Source organism: Mauremys mutica, chromosome 1 (genome assembly GCF_020497125.1).
Source record: "Mauremys mutica isolate MM-2020 ecotype Southern chromosome 1, ASM2049712v1, whole genome shotgun sequence".
In the NCBI taxonomy this organism is placed as follows: Eukaryota; Metazoa; Chordata; order Testudines; family Geoemydidae; genus Mauremys; species Mauremys mutica.
The window spans coordinates 199453857-199472741 of record NC_059072.1 but is presented as its reverse complement, the minus strand read 5'-3'; the positions used below and the strand labels follow the sequence as shown (position 1 = coordinate 199472741).

The following is an 18885-nucleotide window of genomic DNA, read 5'->3' as shown; positions in this document are numbered from 1 at the left end:
AAGCTGCTATTTGCACTACCGCTGGTTACCTTTATTTCAAGCAAGGCAAGGCCCCACCAGTGTGAATAGCAGCTATGCCTGCCTACATTAAGAGTTTGCACTGCTCCAGCTACATCAGTGACTAGTCTCCAATGGCTAGGACTGGAGCAAACTCTCAGTGCAGCCGAGGCTTGAAGAGGAAAAGAAGTGGGTCTTATTGTGACATTGCACTCCATATGATTTTATGAAACTATTCTAATGAGTGTGAATATAATGCAACTGGAATATGCTTCATGCAAAAGGTCTCTTGTAAGGTATTATTACAAAGCTTATAATTGACTGAGTGTGGTCATCCAATTTGTATAAGTGTATCACTCTTGTATCAAACTAATATATAAAATATAACTCTGAGGTCTATGTACTTATGCAAAGTGTGGGCCATTAATGGTGGTTTAGAATCTTGATGGCTCCCATCAGCTAGAACAACTGACTGTAGATGTCTCTGTTTACTTGCAAGCCTTCCTGTGAGTGAGGCCGGGAAGAATGAAGGCGTGGGGTCTCACAGGACATGCGATCATTTCACCTGGTACTGGAATCCATCTTAAACCAGGTGTTTTTCCATTTAGAAGTAGGGGTGGGGACCCAAAGAGACAAGATTCCTGCCTTGTGCCAGAGGTATATAAGGGGTTGGAACAGAACAAAGGGGGCTGCAGTCATGAGAAATCCACTAGCTACCACCTGAGCTAGAACAAGGACTGTACCCAGGAAAGGATTGGGCACAGACTAGAAAGGAGTCTAGTCTGTGAAAGAAGCTTATTGGAACATCTCTGAGGGTGAGGTTTCATCTGTAATCAGTTTCTTACTGTATTAGGCTTAGACTTGGGTGTTTTTGTTTTATTTTGCTTGGTAGCATACTTTGTTCTGTCTGTTATTACTTGGAACCACTTAAATCCTACTTTTTATATTTAATAAAATCACTTTTTACTTATTAACCCAGAGCAAGTAATTAATACCTGGGGGAGCAAACAGCTGTGCATATCTATCAGTGTTACAGAGGGCGAACAATTTACGAGTTTACCCTGTATAAGTTTTAGACAGAGTAAAATGGATTTATTTGGAGACACTGGGTGTCTCGGTGCTAGAGACAGGAGTACTTCTTAAGCTATTTTCAGTTAAGTCTGCAGCTTGTGGGGGACATGGTTCAGACCTGAGTCTGTGTTTGTAGCAGGCTAGCGTGTCTGGCTCAGCAAGACAGGGTACTGAAGTCCCAAGCTGCCAGGCTCAGAGGTAGTCTCAGCATATCAGGTGGCAGTCCCAAGGGGGTCCCTGTGACCAAACCGATCACACTTATATTCATGTGTTATATTTTAATTTTCCTATTGAACATTTTGTTGGTCACCAAAGTTTGGAAGTGAACTGCTAAAACGTACCTTCCAGTATAAATACAAGACTACCAAGCAATTAGTTTATCCCTAATTATTGTTATAGCATGGCAAAGAAAAAAAGGTGAGTTGCCCTGGACTCTAAATTGTATTACAGTACCTAATACAATGAGGTTCTGAGCGCTACACACTTCCATTTTACAAATATATAAAAAAAAATGTTAAAAAGACCAGAACAAAAGTCAGACAGCCTAGCATAACACAAGAGAAAACTGATCCTTTCCTGTAACCTCTGCTTATTATTTTCACTTATAATGGCAGGACATGTTTACATTTATTATGCTGCAATGTCATCCGTGCTATGGTAACAAACAAAAATAATTAACTTTACCCTGCTTCATTCAAATGGTTCTGCTCTGCTCAAAATTATTTTGGGGAAAGTTGGCCCTCTTCTTAATACACTGGATCATGAACTTTTTAGTTTCTTCTTGCATCATGCTCTATTACAGTTGCGACTGCTCTCTCTCCTTTAATGTGTCCTCTCTTCTGTGCATTTTGCTTGTAAGTTTCCCTTGGCAGGTAACTCTCCCCCTGTACATTCTCTCTCTCTCTCACCGCTCAGGGTGTGAAACATGATCTGGGGTGTGATCCACGTGGCTGATTTGAATGCCATAGGGAATAATACACACAAGCTAGAAGGCTAACATCTGAGTTTACTGGAATTGATTTTAGGATTGGTTACATGAGGTGCCACATGAGAAGGCAGAGAAGGCTGCTGGCTTTCAAGGGGCCAATTGAAACTATTCAGAGCACTGGATACACAACAGCTGGGAAAGGGTAGGTGTGGAATCATGCAGTCCCTCCCCCCCGCCTTGCGCTCCCTTTGAGCTAGCCGGATGCTCCCACCCACAGGATCCATTCCCCAGGTTGGGAAATAAGAGGGAATAATGAATTAATCTCTTCTGCTCTAAATATTATTTCAAACTTAACTTTTGAACAAAGGAAACCCACAATAAGGGGAGGCATAGCTCAGTAGTTTGAGCACTGGCCTGCTAAACCCAGGGTTGTAAGTTCAATCCTTGAGGGAGCCATTTAGGGATCTGGGGCAAAAATCTGTCTGGGGATTGGTCCTGCTTTAAGCAGGGGGTTGGACTAGATGACCTGAGGTCCCTTCCAACCCTGATATTCTATGATCTTCTATGAACTGAATCTCCTCCTAGCCCAGAAACCAACCATAACAAGGGAACTCATGGATACTTCTAAAAGTTAACATTAAATGTGTTCACACAGCCACCAAATTAACCTGTATTTTGTCAGCATGGTATACTCCTCGTTATCTGAATAGCACATGGGACACTGATTTTATGTGGAGCCATGGCCAGGGGCTCGTCTTCCTCCTCACAGCCCTGGCTGGGGATGTCTGCTCTATTATCTGAACCCCTGCCTTGTCTCCCAGCATGAGCTAGAGGCTGCAGAGGTCAGGTATCTCATGCTGGGGGACAAGAAAGGGATTCAGATAACGTGGAAGTTCAGCTAATAGGGTTTTGGATAAATGGGGAGTATACCGTATTAGTACTCCCTGTATATCCCCGACCCCTTTATACTACAGAACTAGGGCATAATGTAGGTAACTTTGAAATGGTGTGTGTTTGGTGCTAAAATGTGTTTAGGAGTTATCATAAAATTAGGTGCACAGAAAAGCCTGAAATCTACAGGAAAATAAAAAAAGTTAAGTTATTGCTCTCCTGGGCTCTGTTCAGTCTAGGAAAATTAGTTGTAATCAACAGATTCCCCCATCAACTGGTACTGAAAAGAGCTCAGTTGCTAAGTGTAGATGAGAAACTTGTTTTAATATCATTACAGAAAAGTTGACAGATACTAGTTTCTACTAGGTCTCTGTATCTATACCACTGGCATAGCAATATAAACTGAAATAGATTTTAAAAATAGATTCCTAACACAGCAGGTCCCATCACCTCTCTTTTCAGTCCTCTCATATATTATACAAAGTGAAGAAAACGAAGACACAATATAACAACAATGACCAGAAATATTTTCTGTAAGGGGGTGAGAGGCTGAGATCATAAAAGACTTACTGTTTTGGTCTGCTACAAATGTGTTTGTTTCCACCCAGTCAGATTTCACTTGTCCTAGCTCAGCCCTAACACGTAAAGTAATTGTCCAAATGCTTTTGATATCTGGATTTGTGAAATTACATTCAGTCTTCGTAATGTTTGTGCAGTTAATTTCTTCCCAACACTTATAGGCCACTCTGCAATATAAAATGATGAAAGAATAAATCAGTGGAATCGCCTCACTGCTGCATCTAGCACAACTGATTGATGTTTCAGAGAGTTCTCTTTCTTTACACCTAGCCAGTTTCTAAAGAATCAACATTTGATATAAAAGTACAACTTTCAAGCAGTTTTACTCTATAACCATGCAACACCTTCTCTCAAAGCATCTGAAACTCTTTTCAAAATGTAGCCAATTAAAATTTAATGATATAGGCAGGGGACATTCTGTAAGCCCAGAGGCTGAATGCCTTCAACTATTACAGGCTGGTAAGCCTGACTTCAGTACCGGGCAAACTGTCATGGGATCACTAACTGGTTAAAAGATAGGAAACAAAGGGTAGGGATAAATGGTCAGTTTTCAGAATGGAGAGAGGTAAATAGTGGTGTCCCCCAGGCATCTGTACTGGGACTGGTCCTAGTCAACATATTCACACATGATCTAGAAAAAGGGGTAAACAGCCAGGTGGCAAAATTTGCAGATGATACAAAACTACTCAAAGTAATTAAGTCCCAAGCAGACTGTGAACAGCTACAAAAACTGGGTGACCAGCCAACAAAATGGCAGATGAAATTCAATGCTGATAAAGGCAAAGTAAGGCACATTGGCAAACATAATCCCAAGGATACATATAAAATGATCGAGTCTAAATTAGCTGTTACCACTCAAGAAAGAGCTTGGAGTCATTGTGAATAGTTCTCTGAAAACATCCACTCAGTGTGCAGCAGCAGTCAAAAAAAGCAAACAGAATGTTGGGAAACATTAAGAAAAGAACAGATAAGATGACAGAAAATATCATATTGCCTCTATATAAATCCATGGTATGCCCAGATCTTGAATACTCCATGCAGATGTGGTTGCCCCATCTCAAAAAAGATATATTGAAATTGGAAAAGGAACAGAAAAGGGCAACAAAAATTATTAGCGGTATGGAACGGCTTCCATATGAGGAGAGATTAATAACACTGATTTTTCAGCTTGGAAAAGAGATGACTAAGGGGGGATATGATAGAGGTCTATAAAAATCATGACTGGTGTGGAGAAAGTAAATAAGGAAGTGTTATTTACTCCTTCTCATAGACTCAGACTTAAGGTCAGAAGGGACCATTACGATCATCTAGTCTGACCTCCTGCACAATGCAGGCCACAGAATCTCACCCACCCACTCCTGTAACAAACCCCTAACCTATGTTTGAGTTATTGAAGTCCTCAAATTGTGGTTTAAAGACCTCAAGGTGCAGAGAAGCCTCCAGCAAGTGACCCGTGCCCCACGCTGCAGAGGAAGGCGAAAAACCTCCAGGGCCTCTGCCAACCTTCCTTGGAGGAAAATTCCTTCCTGACTCCAAATATGGCGATCAGTTAAACCCTGAGCATATGGGCAAGACTCAGGGGTCAGCAAGTAAAATTAATCGGCAGAAGATTTAAAACAAACAAAAGGAAGTATTTCTTCGTACAACACAGTCAACCTGTGGAACTTTGTTGGCGGATGTTGTGAAGGCGAGAACTAGAACAGAGTTAAAAAACGAACTAACTAAATAAAAATAAATAAGTAAATAAATAATTGGAGATATACCAATCTCCTAGAACTGGAAGGGACCTTGAAAGGTCATTGAGTCCAGCCCCCTGCCTTCACTAGCAGGACCAATTTTTGCCCCAGATCCTTAAGTGGCCCCCTCAAGGATTGAACTCACAACCCTGGGTTTAGCAGGCCAATGCTCAAACCACTCGAGCTATCCCTCCCCCCACAGATAAATTCATGGAGGATAGGTCCATCAATGGCTATTAGCCAGGATGGACAGGGATGGTGTCCCTAGCCTCTGTTTGCCAGAAACTGGGAATGGGCGACGGGGGATGGATCAGTTGATTATTACCTGTTCTGTTCATGCCCTCTGGGACTCCTGGCATTGGCTACTGTCGGAAGATAGGATATTGGGCTAGATGGGAATGAACAGAACAGGTAATCACTGCGTGATCCAACCCGTCACCCATTCCCTGCCCATCCTGAATAATAGCCATTGATGGACCTATCCTCTATGAATTTATCTAGTTCTTTTTTTAACCCTGTTCTAGTTTTGGCCTTCACAACATCCTCCGACAAAGTTCCACAGGTTGACTGCGTTGTATGAAGAAATACTTCCTTTAGTTTGTTTTAAACCTGCTGCCTATTAATTTTACTTGGTGACCCCTAGTTCTTGTGTAAGTGAAGGGGTAAATAACATTTCACTATTTACTTTCTCCACACCAGTCATGATTTTATAGACCTCTATCATATCCCCCTTAGTTGTCTCTTTTCCAAGCTGAAAAGTCACAGTCTTATTAATCTCTCCTCATATGGAAGCTGTTCCATACCCCTAATCATTTTTGTTGCCCCTTTCTGTACCTTTTCCAATTCCAACATATATTTTTTGAAATGGGGCGACCACAGCTGCACACAGTATTCAAGATGTGAGCATATCATGGATTTATATAGAGGCAATATGATATTTTCTGCCTTATTATCTATACTGATGTTTAAAATAAGAACATCCTGAGTATAAATAACCATGGGATTCAATAAGAATATTAACAAAGCTGGTTTGGAACAAGAGTGAAAAAAAAATTGGGAAAAAGGAAGGATTTCAGTCTTTTCCTTGTTTAGTGGAAATAATTCAGTCCAAGAACTTTGCTTTCCCTATTACTTTCACATGTACCTGAAAACCTTTTTATTAAAAACCTCATTTTGTACATATAAACTTATACTTTTCTATTAGAATGAAACCAATTTAGTGTACTGCAACTATTTACTTACGTACTATACTGGACCGTATATAACACTGAGCCATTGTCCACTTTAACAGGAGCCCATGTCAATAAATTCTGATAATTATATGAGTAAATTGTCACATTCTGTGGTGTTGGTAACTGGAGCAGAGATTCTAAAGGAGAGAGAAAAAAACATCAAAACAGTAAATAAAACTTTCAACACACAGTAACTACAGATTTGAAATCACCTTTCCTCATCTCCAAAACTCAGGGCCACATATTTATATAGCTTTGCCACAAACTTGCCCCTTTCTCCCAACTGCTGTAGAACAAGAGACCTCCCCACCCTCTGTTTCCAAGTTTACTATGCACCAATGCCCTTACATCTCTATTACCCACTATTATTGTTTTCTGCACTATTGCCTAATACTAGATACAAGTTACAGTTTGCAATAAATCCAAAATCCTGAAGGGCGGCTTTGGGAGAGGAAACTATAGGGGGAAAAATTCACCTATAATAAAAATAAAGTGATTTAACTGACAGCACCACTCAGATACACAGGTTACCCAACACTTCCAGTTATAGAACCCTGGACCAGTTGTTTATAACTTTGCTAAACTTTAATTGTTTGGGCTGACATTTTCCATGCTGGGTGTCTGGCTCAGGCTGAATCTGTTGGAAAGTTTCAGGCAAAATGGTTCAGCCATTTTCAAAAACAAGATTAGGAAAAATTCATGCAGCCATTTTATTGAGAAGCTCAAGTTCCTCCATGCTCTGGAGCAGGGAAACTTGAAATTTGACAGGGGATGTCCTTTTGCTATTCTCATGGAAAAATGCCCAGATTTAGCTAAATTACAACCCTTTGAACCATCTCAGTGTCCACATGGTCAGCAGAGACCTATTAGAGTTCTGGAGCTAGAAATCACAGACTCATAGGACTGGAATGGACCTCGAGAGGTCATCTAGTCCAGTCCCCTGCACTCATGGCAGAACTAAATATTATCTAGACCATTCCTGACAGGTGTTTGTCTAACCTGCTTTTAAAAATCTCCAATTATGGAGATTTCACAATCTCCCAAGGCAATTTATTCCAGTGCTTAACAATTTGTTTTTTTCAGTTTGCTTTTTTTAAAAAAACTGGGATGTTCCATGAAAGAAAAATCACCACCACCCTAACATTAAAAGAACATTAACATTGCAAACTCAAGCATTCAAAAGTTAGGAAATGGCAGACATAAGGTTGCTTGTGCAACCTTTAGTCAACCCCTTGTGTATTTACAATACAGTATTTAATTATATGATCTCATTTTCCAAAGGACTCTGCCTCAGTCAGTGCCCATGCAGATCACCCTCATTCAGTGCACAAGATAGATGGATGAACCAGGGTTGTGTAGTGAAGGTGGCTATTATCTGTAGGACCCCTGCCTCATTTGCTGAAGAAGTTGCAAGTGTGATAAATGTGGTAGGGGATTGGGAGGAAGAGAAAGGGCAGTTTCATGGTTAAGGCAGTTGAATGGTGCTCTGGAGAACAGGATTCTGTCCCTGCCTCTGAGTTCCTGAGCGATGCTGGGCAAGTCACTTCATCTAAACTTTTCACAGGTGGTCACTAATTGTGTGCTCCTCATTTTCTGGGTGCCAACTTGAGACTAGGGTCTGATATGAAAAGTGCTGAGCACTCACAGCTGCAAACCGAAGTCAATGGGTGAAGTGCTTTGGACGTTAAGTACTCTGCAAAAAATCAGGTCCTAGGCATCTCAAGTTAGGCACCCAAAATTAATGCATGATTTTCATCTTAACCTCTCTCTCAGTTCCCATCTGTAAACTGGAGATAATACCTCCTCTCACCTCACAGCAGTATTGTGCAAATTACTTAATTTATCTTTGTAAAGCACTTAATGAATGCCACAGAAGAACCATAAGGAAATCAATAATTCCCCAAATAACTCCTAGAACGTATCTTTTAGAAAAACATCCAATTTTGACTGAAAAATAGTCAGTGATGGAGAATCCACCACAACCCTTGGTAAATTATTCAATGGTTAATTACCCACACTGCCAAAAATGTCTGCCTTATTTCCAGTCTGAATTTGTCTAGCTTCAACTTCCAGACCCTGCACCCTGTTATACCTTTCTCATCTGGATTGAAGAGCCCATTATTAAATATTTGTTTCCCACACTGGTGCTTCTAGATTCTAATCAATTCATCCCTTCACCTTATCTTCGTTAGACTAAATAGATTGAGCTACTTAAGTCTGTCATTATATAAATCATGTTTTCTAATTCTTTAATCATGCTTGTGGCTAATATGCCTAATATGTATTTGACAATTTCAGAGCTGTATTCATTTTTATTTTATTTAAGAAACCATTTTCAATAAATATTTAATACTGATCCGGGGAGATAACTTGTTTTATTTTGGGTAATCATATCTTGCCATAACCTTTCTAATGACAATATACTAAAGAGCATTATTTTTGTGAGGATGGATATTTTAAACCAAAATAACTATTGAAAATCCCATATGATTGCATAACACCCCATGTATTAGGCCAGTTCCCATAAGGTAGTTTATGTTGTGCCTACATATACTTCTTCTAAAGTTCCAGTTAGATGTGTTATTATTCACTTCCTGTTTTAAACTTGTATTTTACTACATGCGGGCAACACGATACAAGCTGCGTACTACTCTAGAAGTGGCTCCAGAGATAGCTCATCAAAATTTGAAAATCAGTTTGGGATCTTCTGGGATAAAGAAATTCTATGCAAATTATTAATCTCACATTCATATAGTCACTTAGGCTGCGTCTACACTTAAAACATTACAGCGGCACATTTGCAGCACTGCAGCTGATTCAAAGTAGCACTTCAGCGTAGACACTTACTACAGCTACAGGATGGGTTCTCCTGTTGCTGTAGTCAATGCACCTCCTAGAGAGCTGGCAGCTATATCGATGGGAGAATTCTTCCATCGACCTTGGCCAGGTCTAGACCAGGAAATTAAGTTGGCATAACTATGTCACTCAGCGGTGTGAAATATCCACACCCCTGAGCAACGCAGTTAAGCCAACCCAACTCCTAGTGTAGACATGCTAGGCTGATGGGAAAATTCTCTCGTTGATGTAGCTACCGCCTCTCAGGGAGTGCAGTACCTATGCTGGGAAAAGCTCTCCATCAGCACAGATAGTCTTCATTAAAGAAATGCAACAGTGCTGCTGCAGCATTTTAAGTGAAGACCTTCCTCTAGTGCTCTCTACACAGGGGGGCTACGTTGGTTTAATTATATTTCTCTGTGGTGTGGGTTTTTCAGACCCCCGTGTGAAGTAGCTAAGCCAATGTAAGTTTTCAATGTAGACTAGCCCTTAGATAGAAAACAATATACGGGCAAGTTAAGCTAGGGAAAGTTAAGACAGGACTGGCAGCCTTGTGTTATGAAAGTGTTTTTTTTTTAAATATCAATTTTTCATTCAAGTTCATATGATTTTTCTTATTATTAAAACAGATATAAATCTAGATATATTACAGAGCCCAGGCTAAGCCCAGACTCTGCACATAAATAAAAAGCACTGTATAAGGCCTAGTTTTATCAGAATGGGTTTTTTTCCTCTGGGTAGTTTACTGCTGTTTTGGCTCTGAGGACCAGAAATGCAGCTTAAGAACTTCAAAACAAGTCAAAAGGAACTAAGGGATAGTTATTGAGGGAGAAAAAAATAGTTAGAAAAACCTATTAGGCTTGCTAACAATTAGCATTTTTCCTCGGCACTTTGAAGACACTGGGAAGTACTGTTGGTGTCACTAGGCATAACCCTAGGTAACTCAGGAGGGTGGAAAGCCATAAGTGTCAATAAAGCCTTCTGTAGTAGGCCTGAATGAACTAAAGTCACTCCATGTCTGACCAAAGCGCTTCCATGTTTATGTTTGAACTTTAATCAACCTAGCAGGCCAGTAACCGAGAATGGAATGTACAACAGCTAGCTCAACCGTGGTACTGCCAGGAGATAATGATGAAGCCTGCTTACACCTGGCGGGGGGGGGGGGGGCAGAATAACGGATCCAGGAAAGTAAAACAAGATAACTGTTCACAGAAGAGTTACTAACGAGCTAAAGTGGTTTTTGCCAAGTATGACTTAACTGCTTCATGTAATTGCTATTGCAAAGTGTATTTGCTGCATGGGAATGAAAGGTGGGGGGAGAGGAGGAGTGTGGGGGTGATGGGAATGCTTAGCTGAAGTTATGTATAAAGAGAGAAAAACCGCTTGTATCTGTGTGCAGGATTTGAGATTGCTATGTCTCCCTTGCACCTTATTTGGGCTCAAATAAACTTGGTATTGCTTCTCCACCCTGGTGTGTTAATCAGTGCGGCGTACACCGGGCAACGAACCCCCACTGTTGCTGTCCTCGGCCCTCTGTGCCGGCAACAGTACAATACAACCAGTACAAAATGTGTTGTAAAACAATTCCCATCCAGTTTTAATGAAATTCCAATAACTTTGTGTAACATGCCAAATGGTCCTATTAGTCAAGAACTTTAAGCATATTAGCATTAGAAGCCCTTCTTTAAAATAAATAATAATTCCTTAGTGCCCAGTCTCACTGCAATACCACAGAGTACATTTTTCCTGGTGATATTAACCACAAAACTTACCTATAGGGCCTCTGATATGTATAGAATTTTACTACATTTCCTGGTTTTGCGATGTTGTCGTTTTAAATTTGCAAAACTGGACAATACAGGGGGAAAACATCTTTGGCCTAACTGCAGTTCACTTGATGTCACCAATATAGCACACTCTGGGCAGACATGCCAAACCCATGAAAAAAATGCAGAAATTGGGCTTGTTTGTGGCTTAATTGGCTTGTGAATTGCTTATTGGTTAGTTTTTGGCTTGTAGCTTGTTGCTTCTTTTTCTAAATCAGCTCCTGGCAAGCAGGGGCAAGGAGGGGCGTAAGGGGGAGGCAAGGGTGGTGGGGAAGAGTTGGGGTGCACAGCAGGCCCATCACAGTCCCAGACAGCATGCCAGGGGGAGAGATATCTAGTCACAGAGTGTTGGGGTTTTTAGGGATTGGCTTGTTTTGGTCTTGCTCTGAAATGGGATTAGCTTGATTTTTGGCTTATTTACCAAGTGAAAGTTAGCAACTGTGACTTTGGGGAATCATGCACAATATGAACTCGCCATCCATGGCAGGGCTGGCTGTCATAAGATCAATGAAAAGTAAGTTTTAAATGGTGTTCACAGCATAGTTACATTTGCTATTTAGTGTCTATTTCTAAGGTTGCTGAGAATCCTTTGCGTAAATATAAAGAGGAAACTTTTCTTGAATCATGGTATCATGCGAACTCCTGAATACTTGAACAGCTAGGGCTCACTATTAGTCTGATGCACATGGCAGAGTATCTTATATAACCAGTTAATTCACTTAACCAACCATATGAGGTAACTAGTTCTAACTAGATAGGTGCCAATTCAAGAATGCTGATGGTGTGAAATGCACAGTCTAATTTTTTTCTGCACTGTTACTGAAGTAACAAAAGAGGAAGGAAACTAGTTCATCTCTTTCTGGCACTAGGTTCACATACCGCTGGTATGAAGCAACACCATTATTCAGAAGCAGGACTGTCCCAATCAGTAGGCTCAGAAAGGACTACTTTAATCAAAACCTTTAACTTGACAGTTGATACATAGTAAGAGGTCATTTCTATACATGAGTCTTCTGAGCTTTGTGCCAAATAAGTTGGGTGTAATTTTCAAGGTGGATATAAACTGAATGGGGGCGCAGGAAGATAATTTTTTTTTATTTAAATTGGATTTTTCATTTTTATATTTGAATTATTTCTTTTTAAAAATAAACCTATTTAAAATGAAATCTGAATTTAATGTACAACAAATTAAGGCCCAAATCTCCCAACATTTAAATAAAAACTAAATATGCTGAATCCATGAATCTCTATAAAAAAAACCCTGTGAATTAGAGTTACAGAGGCTGCTTTTCCGAATAATGAATCGGGGGGAAAACATCTAATTTTTGAGGTCAAGCTTTATAATATGGCATGATACGTATGTACTATATTAAGGGCTCGATCCTGTGGGGGAGCCAGGGGTTGTGCTACTGGGTGCAACAGATTGGCAAAGTTATCATAGGGACCTGGACTCTGACTCATCAGGACCATCCACTGACCACACCCGGGTGGTTTAATACTCCTGTTTTATAGGTTCTCCCTACCTCAGCTCCGATTGACTCAGACATCAAATTATGATTATTTATGACTCCACTCACCATGAAAACTTACTCTCCTGCTCATGGAAAAACACTGAAGTTTATGCATGCAAAACATTTAGGGGTGTTTTAATAAAATTGTATATATTGCTTTATGTGTTTAATTAAATTCCAATTACCATCCTAATGCAGACTGAGACAAATCATGAGCAAAAAGTTAATTATCTAGTAAATAAGCAATATATCATTCACCATTTTCTAACATACTAAAAATGTACAATTAAGAATCTGAAAATATTAAGTTATATAATTGCTTAAATAAATGTACATAGGAAGGTATTCTCTAACTCAGTGGTTTTCAAACATTTTTCTGGAAACCCAGTTGAAGAAAATTGTTGATGTCTACGACCCAACAAAGCTAGGGATGAGGGGTTTGGGATGTGGGAGGGGCTCAGGGCTGGGGCATAGGAGGGGATCAGGGCTCTGGGCTGGGGGTGCAGGCTCTGGGGTGGGACCAGGGATGAGGAATCTGAGTGCAGGAAGGGGCTCCGGGTTACCTCAGGCAGCTCCCAGTCAGCGGCAGTGATAAGGCAGCCTTCCAAGAAGCGGTCAGCAGCAGGTCCGGATCCTAGGCGGAGGCACGCAAGTGGCTCTGCACGGCTCTCGCCCACAAGCACCCTCCCCTCCCCCCGTGCGGAGCCGGTGCTTGGGGCAGGGGCAGCACATGGAACCCCGTGACCCCCTTGCCTAGGAGCTGGACCTGCTGCTGGCCGTTTCCGGGACACAGCGTGCTGTCAGAACAGGTATGGACTAGCCTGCCTTACCCAGGCAGCACCACCAATGGGACTTTTAATGGCCCGGTCGGCGGTGCTGACCGGAGCAGCCATGACCCAGTGCCTTACATTCCATGATCCAGTACTGGGTCAATACCTGCAGTTTGAAAACCACTGCTCTAACTAGATAGCAAAAAAAATGTAACAAATCGAACGTAAAAACTATTTAATTGTAAATCAACATGTTGTAATGGTTATATCAACCAATGAGAATGCATCTTTCTTTAGAAGATAACTGAAATACAAGGAAAAGCTGCTTTAAATCAAGTGGAAAGTCTTGATTTAAATCATTTGATTTTTAAACACAGATTTAAATTGTTTTAAATTTAAATAATTTTCATTTAAATCTGTGGTACTTCATTATAACAACCTTTTCATTTCCATGGAATTGACCATTCTGTGTTTAGCATTTTCTTTTTAAAATCAAATACAAGGTTATTAAAATATAATTCCAAGCATCCAGTACTTAAGTCTTCAGACATTCCCTTTTCAAGAAGAGAGTTCAACTTAATTTAGATTGCAAGATGCTGCAGACAGGAAACCTTGACTTGTTATATGTTTGTAATGTGCCAGACCCACATTTAGTGTCATTTTAAAATAACTTTTCTCTCAGAAAAAGGAGCATTTACAAAGGAAGGAACAAGTTATTTGTTTCTGGACTTCAGAAACCTCTGACATAGTCCAGATACAATTAAAGATTTATTGTTTCCCTCAAAAGTAATTCCCCATGTTCACCACTGAGAACACTAAAGATACTACAAGATAAATATGAATAGGGTGACCAGATCACCCAGGTCAAATATCGGGACGCGGGGGGGGGGCGGGGGCAGAGGGGGAAAAAATGGCGGCAGAGCAAAAAAAAAATAATCCCCCACCCCCGATTCCTCCTCCCTCCGCAAGCGCTGGAGGGAGGCCCAGGAGACTCAGGGGAGCACGGGGCCGGGGTGAGTGTGAGTCCAGCCTGGCCCCGAGCAGGCAGGACTCAGGCGCGGTATCTGGAGGGAGAGTACGCGGTGGCCTGCGGGGCCAGGCAGCGGCTGTTCTCCCCACCTGGGCAGCAGGACTCGGGAGCAGCCGCTGCTGCAGCTCCCACTGCCGATGGGGGAGGAAGCGGCCGCTGGCCAAGCTTGGCAGCTGCGGCTCTGGCGCCCACGAACCCCCCGAGCCCGGGCCTGCTGCGGGGACCCAGCGCGCACGCTGCGCATACCCAGCCTCTGGCCACTCGCGTCTGGGCTGGCTGCCCAGCTGGTGCAATCCTGCGGGCAGCCTCGGAGTGGGGGCAGCAGGCCCCAGCCCCCCGCATCCCGCTCGGGTCCTGCAGGGGAACGAACGGGACTGGGCTGCCGATGCCTCCGCCACGGGATTGCACCAGCTGGGCAGCCAGCCCAGACGCGACTGGCCAGGGGCTGAGCGCAGTGTGCGCGCTGCCCCGCAGCAGGCCCGGGCTCGGGGGGTTCGGGCCCGGGCACCAAAGCCGCAGCCGCCGAGCACCACATTCTTGGCCACTTCCTCCCCCCGCAGCAGTGGGAGCTGCAGCAGCGGCTGCTCCCGAGTCCCCTGCCCAGGTGGGGAGAACAGCCGCCACCTAGCCCCACGGGCCGCCCCCCTACTCTCCCTCCAGGTATCGCGCCCGAGTCCTGCCTGCTCGGGGCCAGGCCAGACTCACACTCACCCCGGCCCCGCACTCCCCTGAGTCTCCTGGGCATGGCATGCTTGGAAAGAGGCGGGGATTTGGGGAGGGAGACAATGGGGCAGTGAGGGGGCGGGGATGGGGGCGAGGATTTGGGGAAGGATCCAATGGGGGAAGGAGGGGGCGGAGTCGGGGCAGGGGAGGGCGCGAGCCCTTCGGGCTCCGGAGCCTTTGCTTGTTTGTCCAGTGTCCCGACCTAACATTGGTCGGGACGCGGGACAAACAAGCAAATATCGGGACAGTCCCGATAAAATCGGGACGTCTGGTCACCCTAAATATGAATAAGTGAATGTAAGAGTAAAAAAAAAGAAAGATGGAGAGTTTTGGGTAATAGTTAAGGTTGAGTTTAGGTTTGAAGAAAGTACTCCAACATTATCACCTGGCAGCAAATCCATCAAAATAGAACAGTCTAATTCTAGATCTTTATATCAGACAGATCATGAAGCAAAATAATCACCTTTGAGAAGCAATACGTCAGAGTACAGTTAGATTTAGGCAGTGGCACAAAATAGAAATTCAGGAGTCAGAAATCTATGCAACATAGTTAGGCAGAGTTCAATTTTTATTTTTTGAAAATTTCAATAATAGAGAGGTAAAGCTTTTTTTGAACGTTCATCAATTTAAATTTTCATAATTGCAGAAATTATGAGAGATGGGGTCAGACAATAGTTATTTATTGACAGATACTGAGATTCAAAAAGTTAAAGCTGTTAAAGTTTAAAACTGTAAAAACACAAACTATCAACATCACACCAAAAATATACTAAGTAAATATCCTCAAATCAAACCGTAATAATTTCTCAAATAATTTCCCCCTACATTGCCTATCTGTAAATTTCAATTATTATTGAGGGAAATATTTTTTGTTGGTTTGTGTTTATATGCTGAAATCAGTGTTTGACATTTACTGATAAATTCTTCCAACCCTAAACAGTCAAATTTCATTTTTCACTTATGTTCTCTCAGAACTAGAATTTTATCCACATTTAAACACTGTAACAAAGTTTCAATAGCAATTCTTCATGTATCTAACTGCTCTCTCTCTCTCTCTCTCTCTCTCTCTCACACACACACACACACACACACACACACACACACACACACACACAGTTTTAAACTACAATTTTGCAATTGCACACCAAGCTAAGGGGGCACATGCCAAATGGCAAATTATTGCGAAATGGAACTGGTTCTATGGAACACTGTAAAGGAAAATACCCAGCTCAGATGACTGAATTTAATCATCTAACAGGTCTCAATTTCTGTGGCACTTAATTATCATTATTCAAATTTTAGTATCTGATAACTCACACATAAAACAAAACAAAACAAAAATCCAAAGAACATGATCACTATACAAAACTGCCTCTAATTTCAAAGAATATTTTACTGGTTTTGTTTACTACAGTCTGAGATTGTGAAGAATGCAACTGCAAGTCAACTGGGTTAAAACATCTCAAATTAATAAATGCAAAATAAGTCTGCCATCCATTATTGAAACAGATGAGGGGGGCCCCCACAGAATGAGAGAGCTAAAACAGAGAAAAACACACCCACACCACAGACACACACAGCTAAGTATAAAACAGAATAATGAATTTCATAGGCAAGACAAACACCATTTTAAATGGCCCCTTTGTGCATGTTTTGCATTTATTTCAGTCATCATATGTTGTTACATAATACAGTGTAGCAATACTTGAATAATAACACACAAAATGTCCGATCAATGAGTTCCTTCCAGTATTTAAATTTCTTTGATTTCTTCTATCAAAATGTATCCGACACTTAGCCTGTATCCGACATTTAGTCTGTTAGCGAGAGGAGTGTGTTCTAGTTTGCCTGCCAGCTGTCCTATGCTTCCCAGGTGTAATTTTGCTTTATAAAAAATGCTTTCTAGCCCGTGAGGATACTGGAACAGCTTGCTGCAAGGCAAGAGTTGCAGCGGGGGTTTCCGCCCCTGATGTTGGGATAACCAGGCGGCAGCACTGTGACATAACATCACAAGTAAGAATGACTTAATTCAATTAGTAAAATGTTTACAGACAAGTTGAAATCCAAAGAGATACATAGCTTAGCCGTTTTAAAAACAAATAAAACTTAGGGGAAAGGCCTATCTACCACAGAAGGCCTGGCTCTACCATAGTTTTAGAGCAGCAAAAATCCATTCCCCAGGGGTACAAGCACGGTGCGTCACTGTGTATAGAGACGTAGCATTTTTATAAATTAGCAACTGTCAAGACGTCATAAGGGAGGAGAGTTGCCCGTAGCGTATACGAAACACAGTAACACATTTTAAAACCAGCCATTAAGTTTGAAAATAAAAATAAAGGCGAGCGATGTCCCCAGAACATACAACCCCCTTCCCTCCCTCCAAACGATTGTCCCTAGGCGTGAACTGAAAATCAGGGGAGACTTTTGCTCACCGTATTGCTCACATCGCTGGCTTCATCTATCGCTTTTCATAGTCTTCGCGCAGGGAAATGCGGTCCCCAGCGGCTTTCCTACTAACCACTGTCTGCAACCTCCCCGTGGGGCTCTCTCACCCCAGCGCTGGAGCCCCCCAGCCAAGGACTCGCCCCAGCAGATCGCTACTAAGGCCTGGTTTCCCGGCGACCAGGGACTCTGCAGCAAAACAAGCTCCCCCTCCCCCCTTGCCTTGGCCGGCCACGCTGGCTGCAAGGGCCAGCCCCCCGCGCACAGCCCCGGGGCGTCCCCCGGCACCTACCTGCGGCAGCGGGCTCGGGCAGGCTCAGCAGCAGCAGGCAGAGGAGCAGCGCGGGGCCGGGGCGCGGCATGGCCGGGGTCGGGGCGCTGGTGTTGACCGGGGAGCGGGTGGGCTCCGCTCACAGTGCGCGGGCTCCGAGCCCGGGCGGGTCCCTGCTCTCCCGCCGCGGCTCCGGGATCTGCGTGCAGCTCCTGGGTCCCACCTCTTCCCGGAGCTCCGGCCCTGCCCTGCCCGGCCCACGGGCGGGGCGGGGCGGCGGCCAGCAGTGCCCCTCGGCCGGGAGGAGCCGCGCAGAGCCCGCGGCGGGATGGGGGAGCGGGCCCCGGGGAGGCTCGGCCCAGCGCCCCCTTGGCAAAGCCGGGGACCCCGCGCGGGCTGCTCGGACGCCCCCGGCGGCGCGGTGTGGGGGGAGCGGGGCGCTCAAGGGCTCCCGCCCCCAACTGTGACGCGGCTGCGGAGCCCGGGCCGGGCTGTTCCAGCGGAGGCTGCTGCGCGCCCGCCCCTGCGGTCGGGCACAAGCCGGGGCCCAGCGCGGGTCCCTGCTGCACAACAGCCCCCTCCCGCCCCGGCCTGGCCTGGCCTGGCCTGTGGTGGCTGACAGAAGCTGCGGCCTTGCGGTATTTCCTGGTGCACCAGCTACCTCAGCCCAGCCAGAGGAGCGGGCGGGACTGGGACACACCCAGCTTGCCGAGCTGGGCCACTCGCTGGTACTAACCCGCCTCAGGCACGTTCGGAACAAACCCGGCTCCGAGGGTGCTGAGCCCTTTGGGGAAATGACCCTGCCCGCGAGGAAGAGCACCAAGGCCTCCTGCGGCTTCTTCGCCCGGTTATTTGCTTGCTAGTTGCGGTTGTAGTATTCCCGGTGGGCACGTGTAACCCTAAAATTAACCCTCTTCCTGGTTTACAGAGACACCCAGCCAAACTCCCGCTCGTAAGGCCCAGGCGCCCAGCCAGCGCACTAGACTACATTGCCTCGCCTTTTATTAAACAAACAAAAGTGTGTGAGTTTACAGGAAAGTTCA

At 43.8% G+C, this 18885-nt stretch overlaps 1 protein-coding gene across 1 annotated transcript in view; it reads right to left on the bottom strand.

Annotated features, from left to right (window-relative positions):
• The window catches only part of IFNGR2 (interferon gamma receptor 2), a 38017-nt gene extending 19684 nt beyond the window's left edge, over window positions 1-18333 (bottom strand). The window contains exons 1-3 of the mRNA XM_045002351.1: window positions 17864-18333; window positions 6445-6571; window positions 3458-3633 (exon numbers count right to left, since the gene is read on the bottom strand). Coding sequence (XP_044858286.1) covers window positions 3458-3633; window positions 6445-6571; window positions 17864-17933 — 373 coding nt within the window. The 5' untranslated portion in view covers window positions 17934-18333. The remainder of the gene's footprint in view (window positions 1-3457; window positions 3634-6444; window positions 6572-17863) is intronic.
• Window positions 18334-18885: the final 552 nt, after the last annotated feature.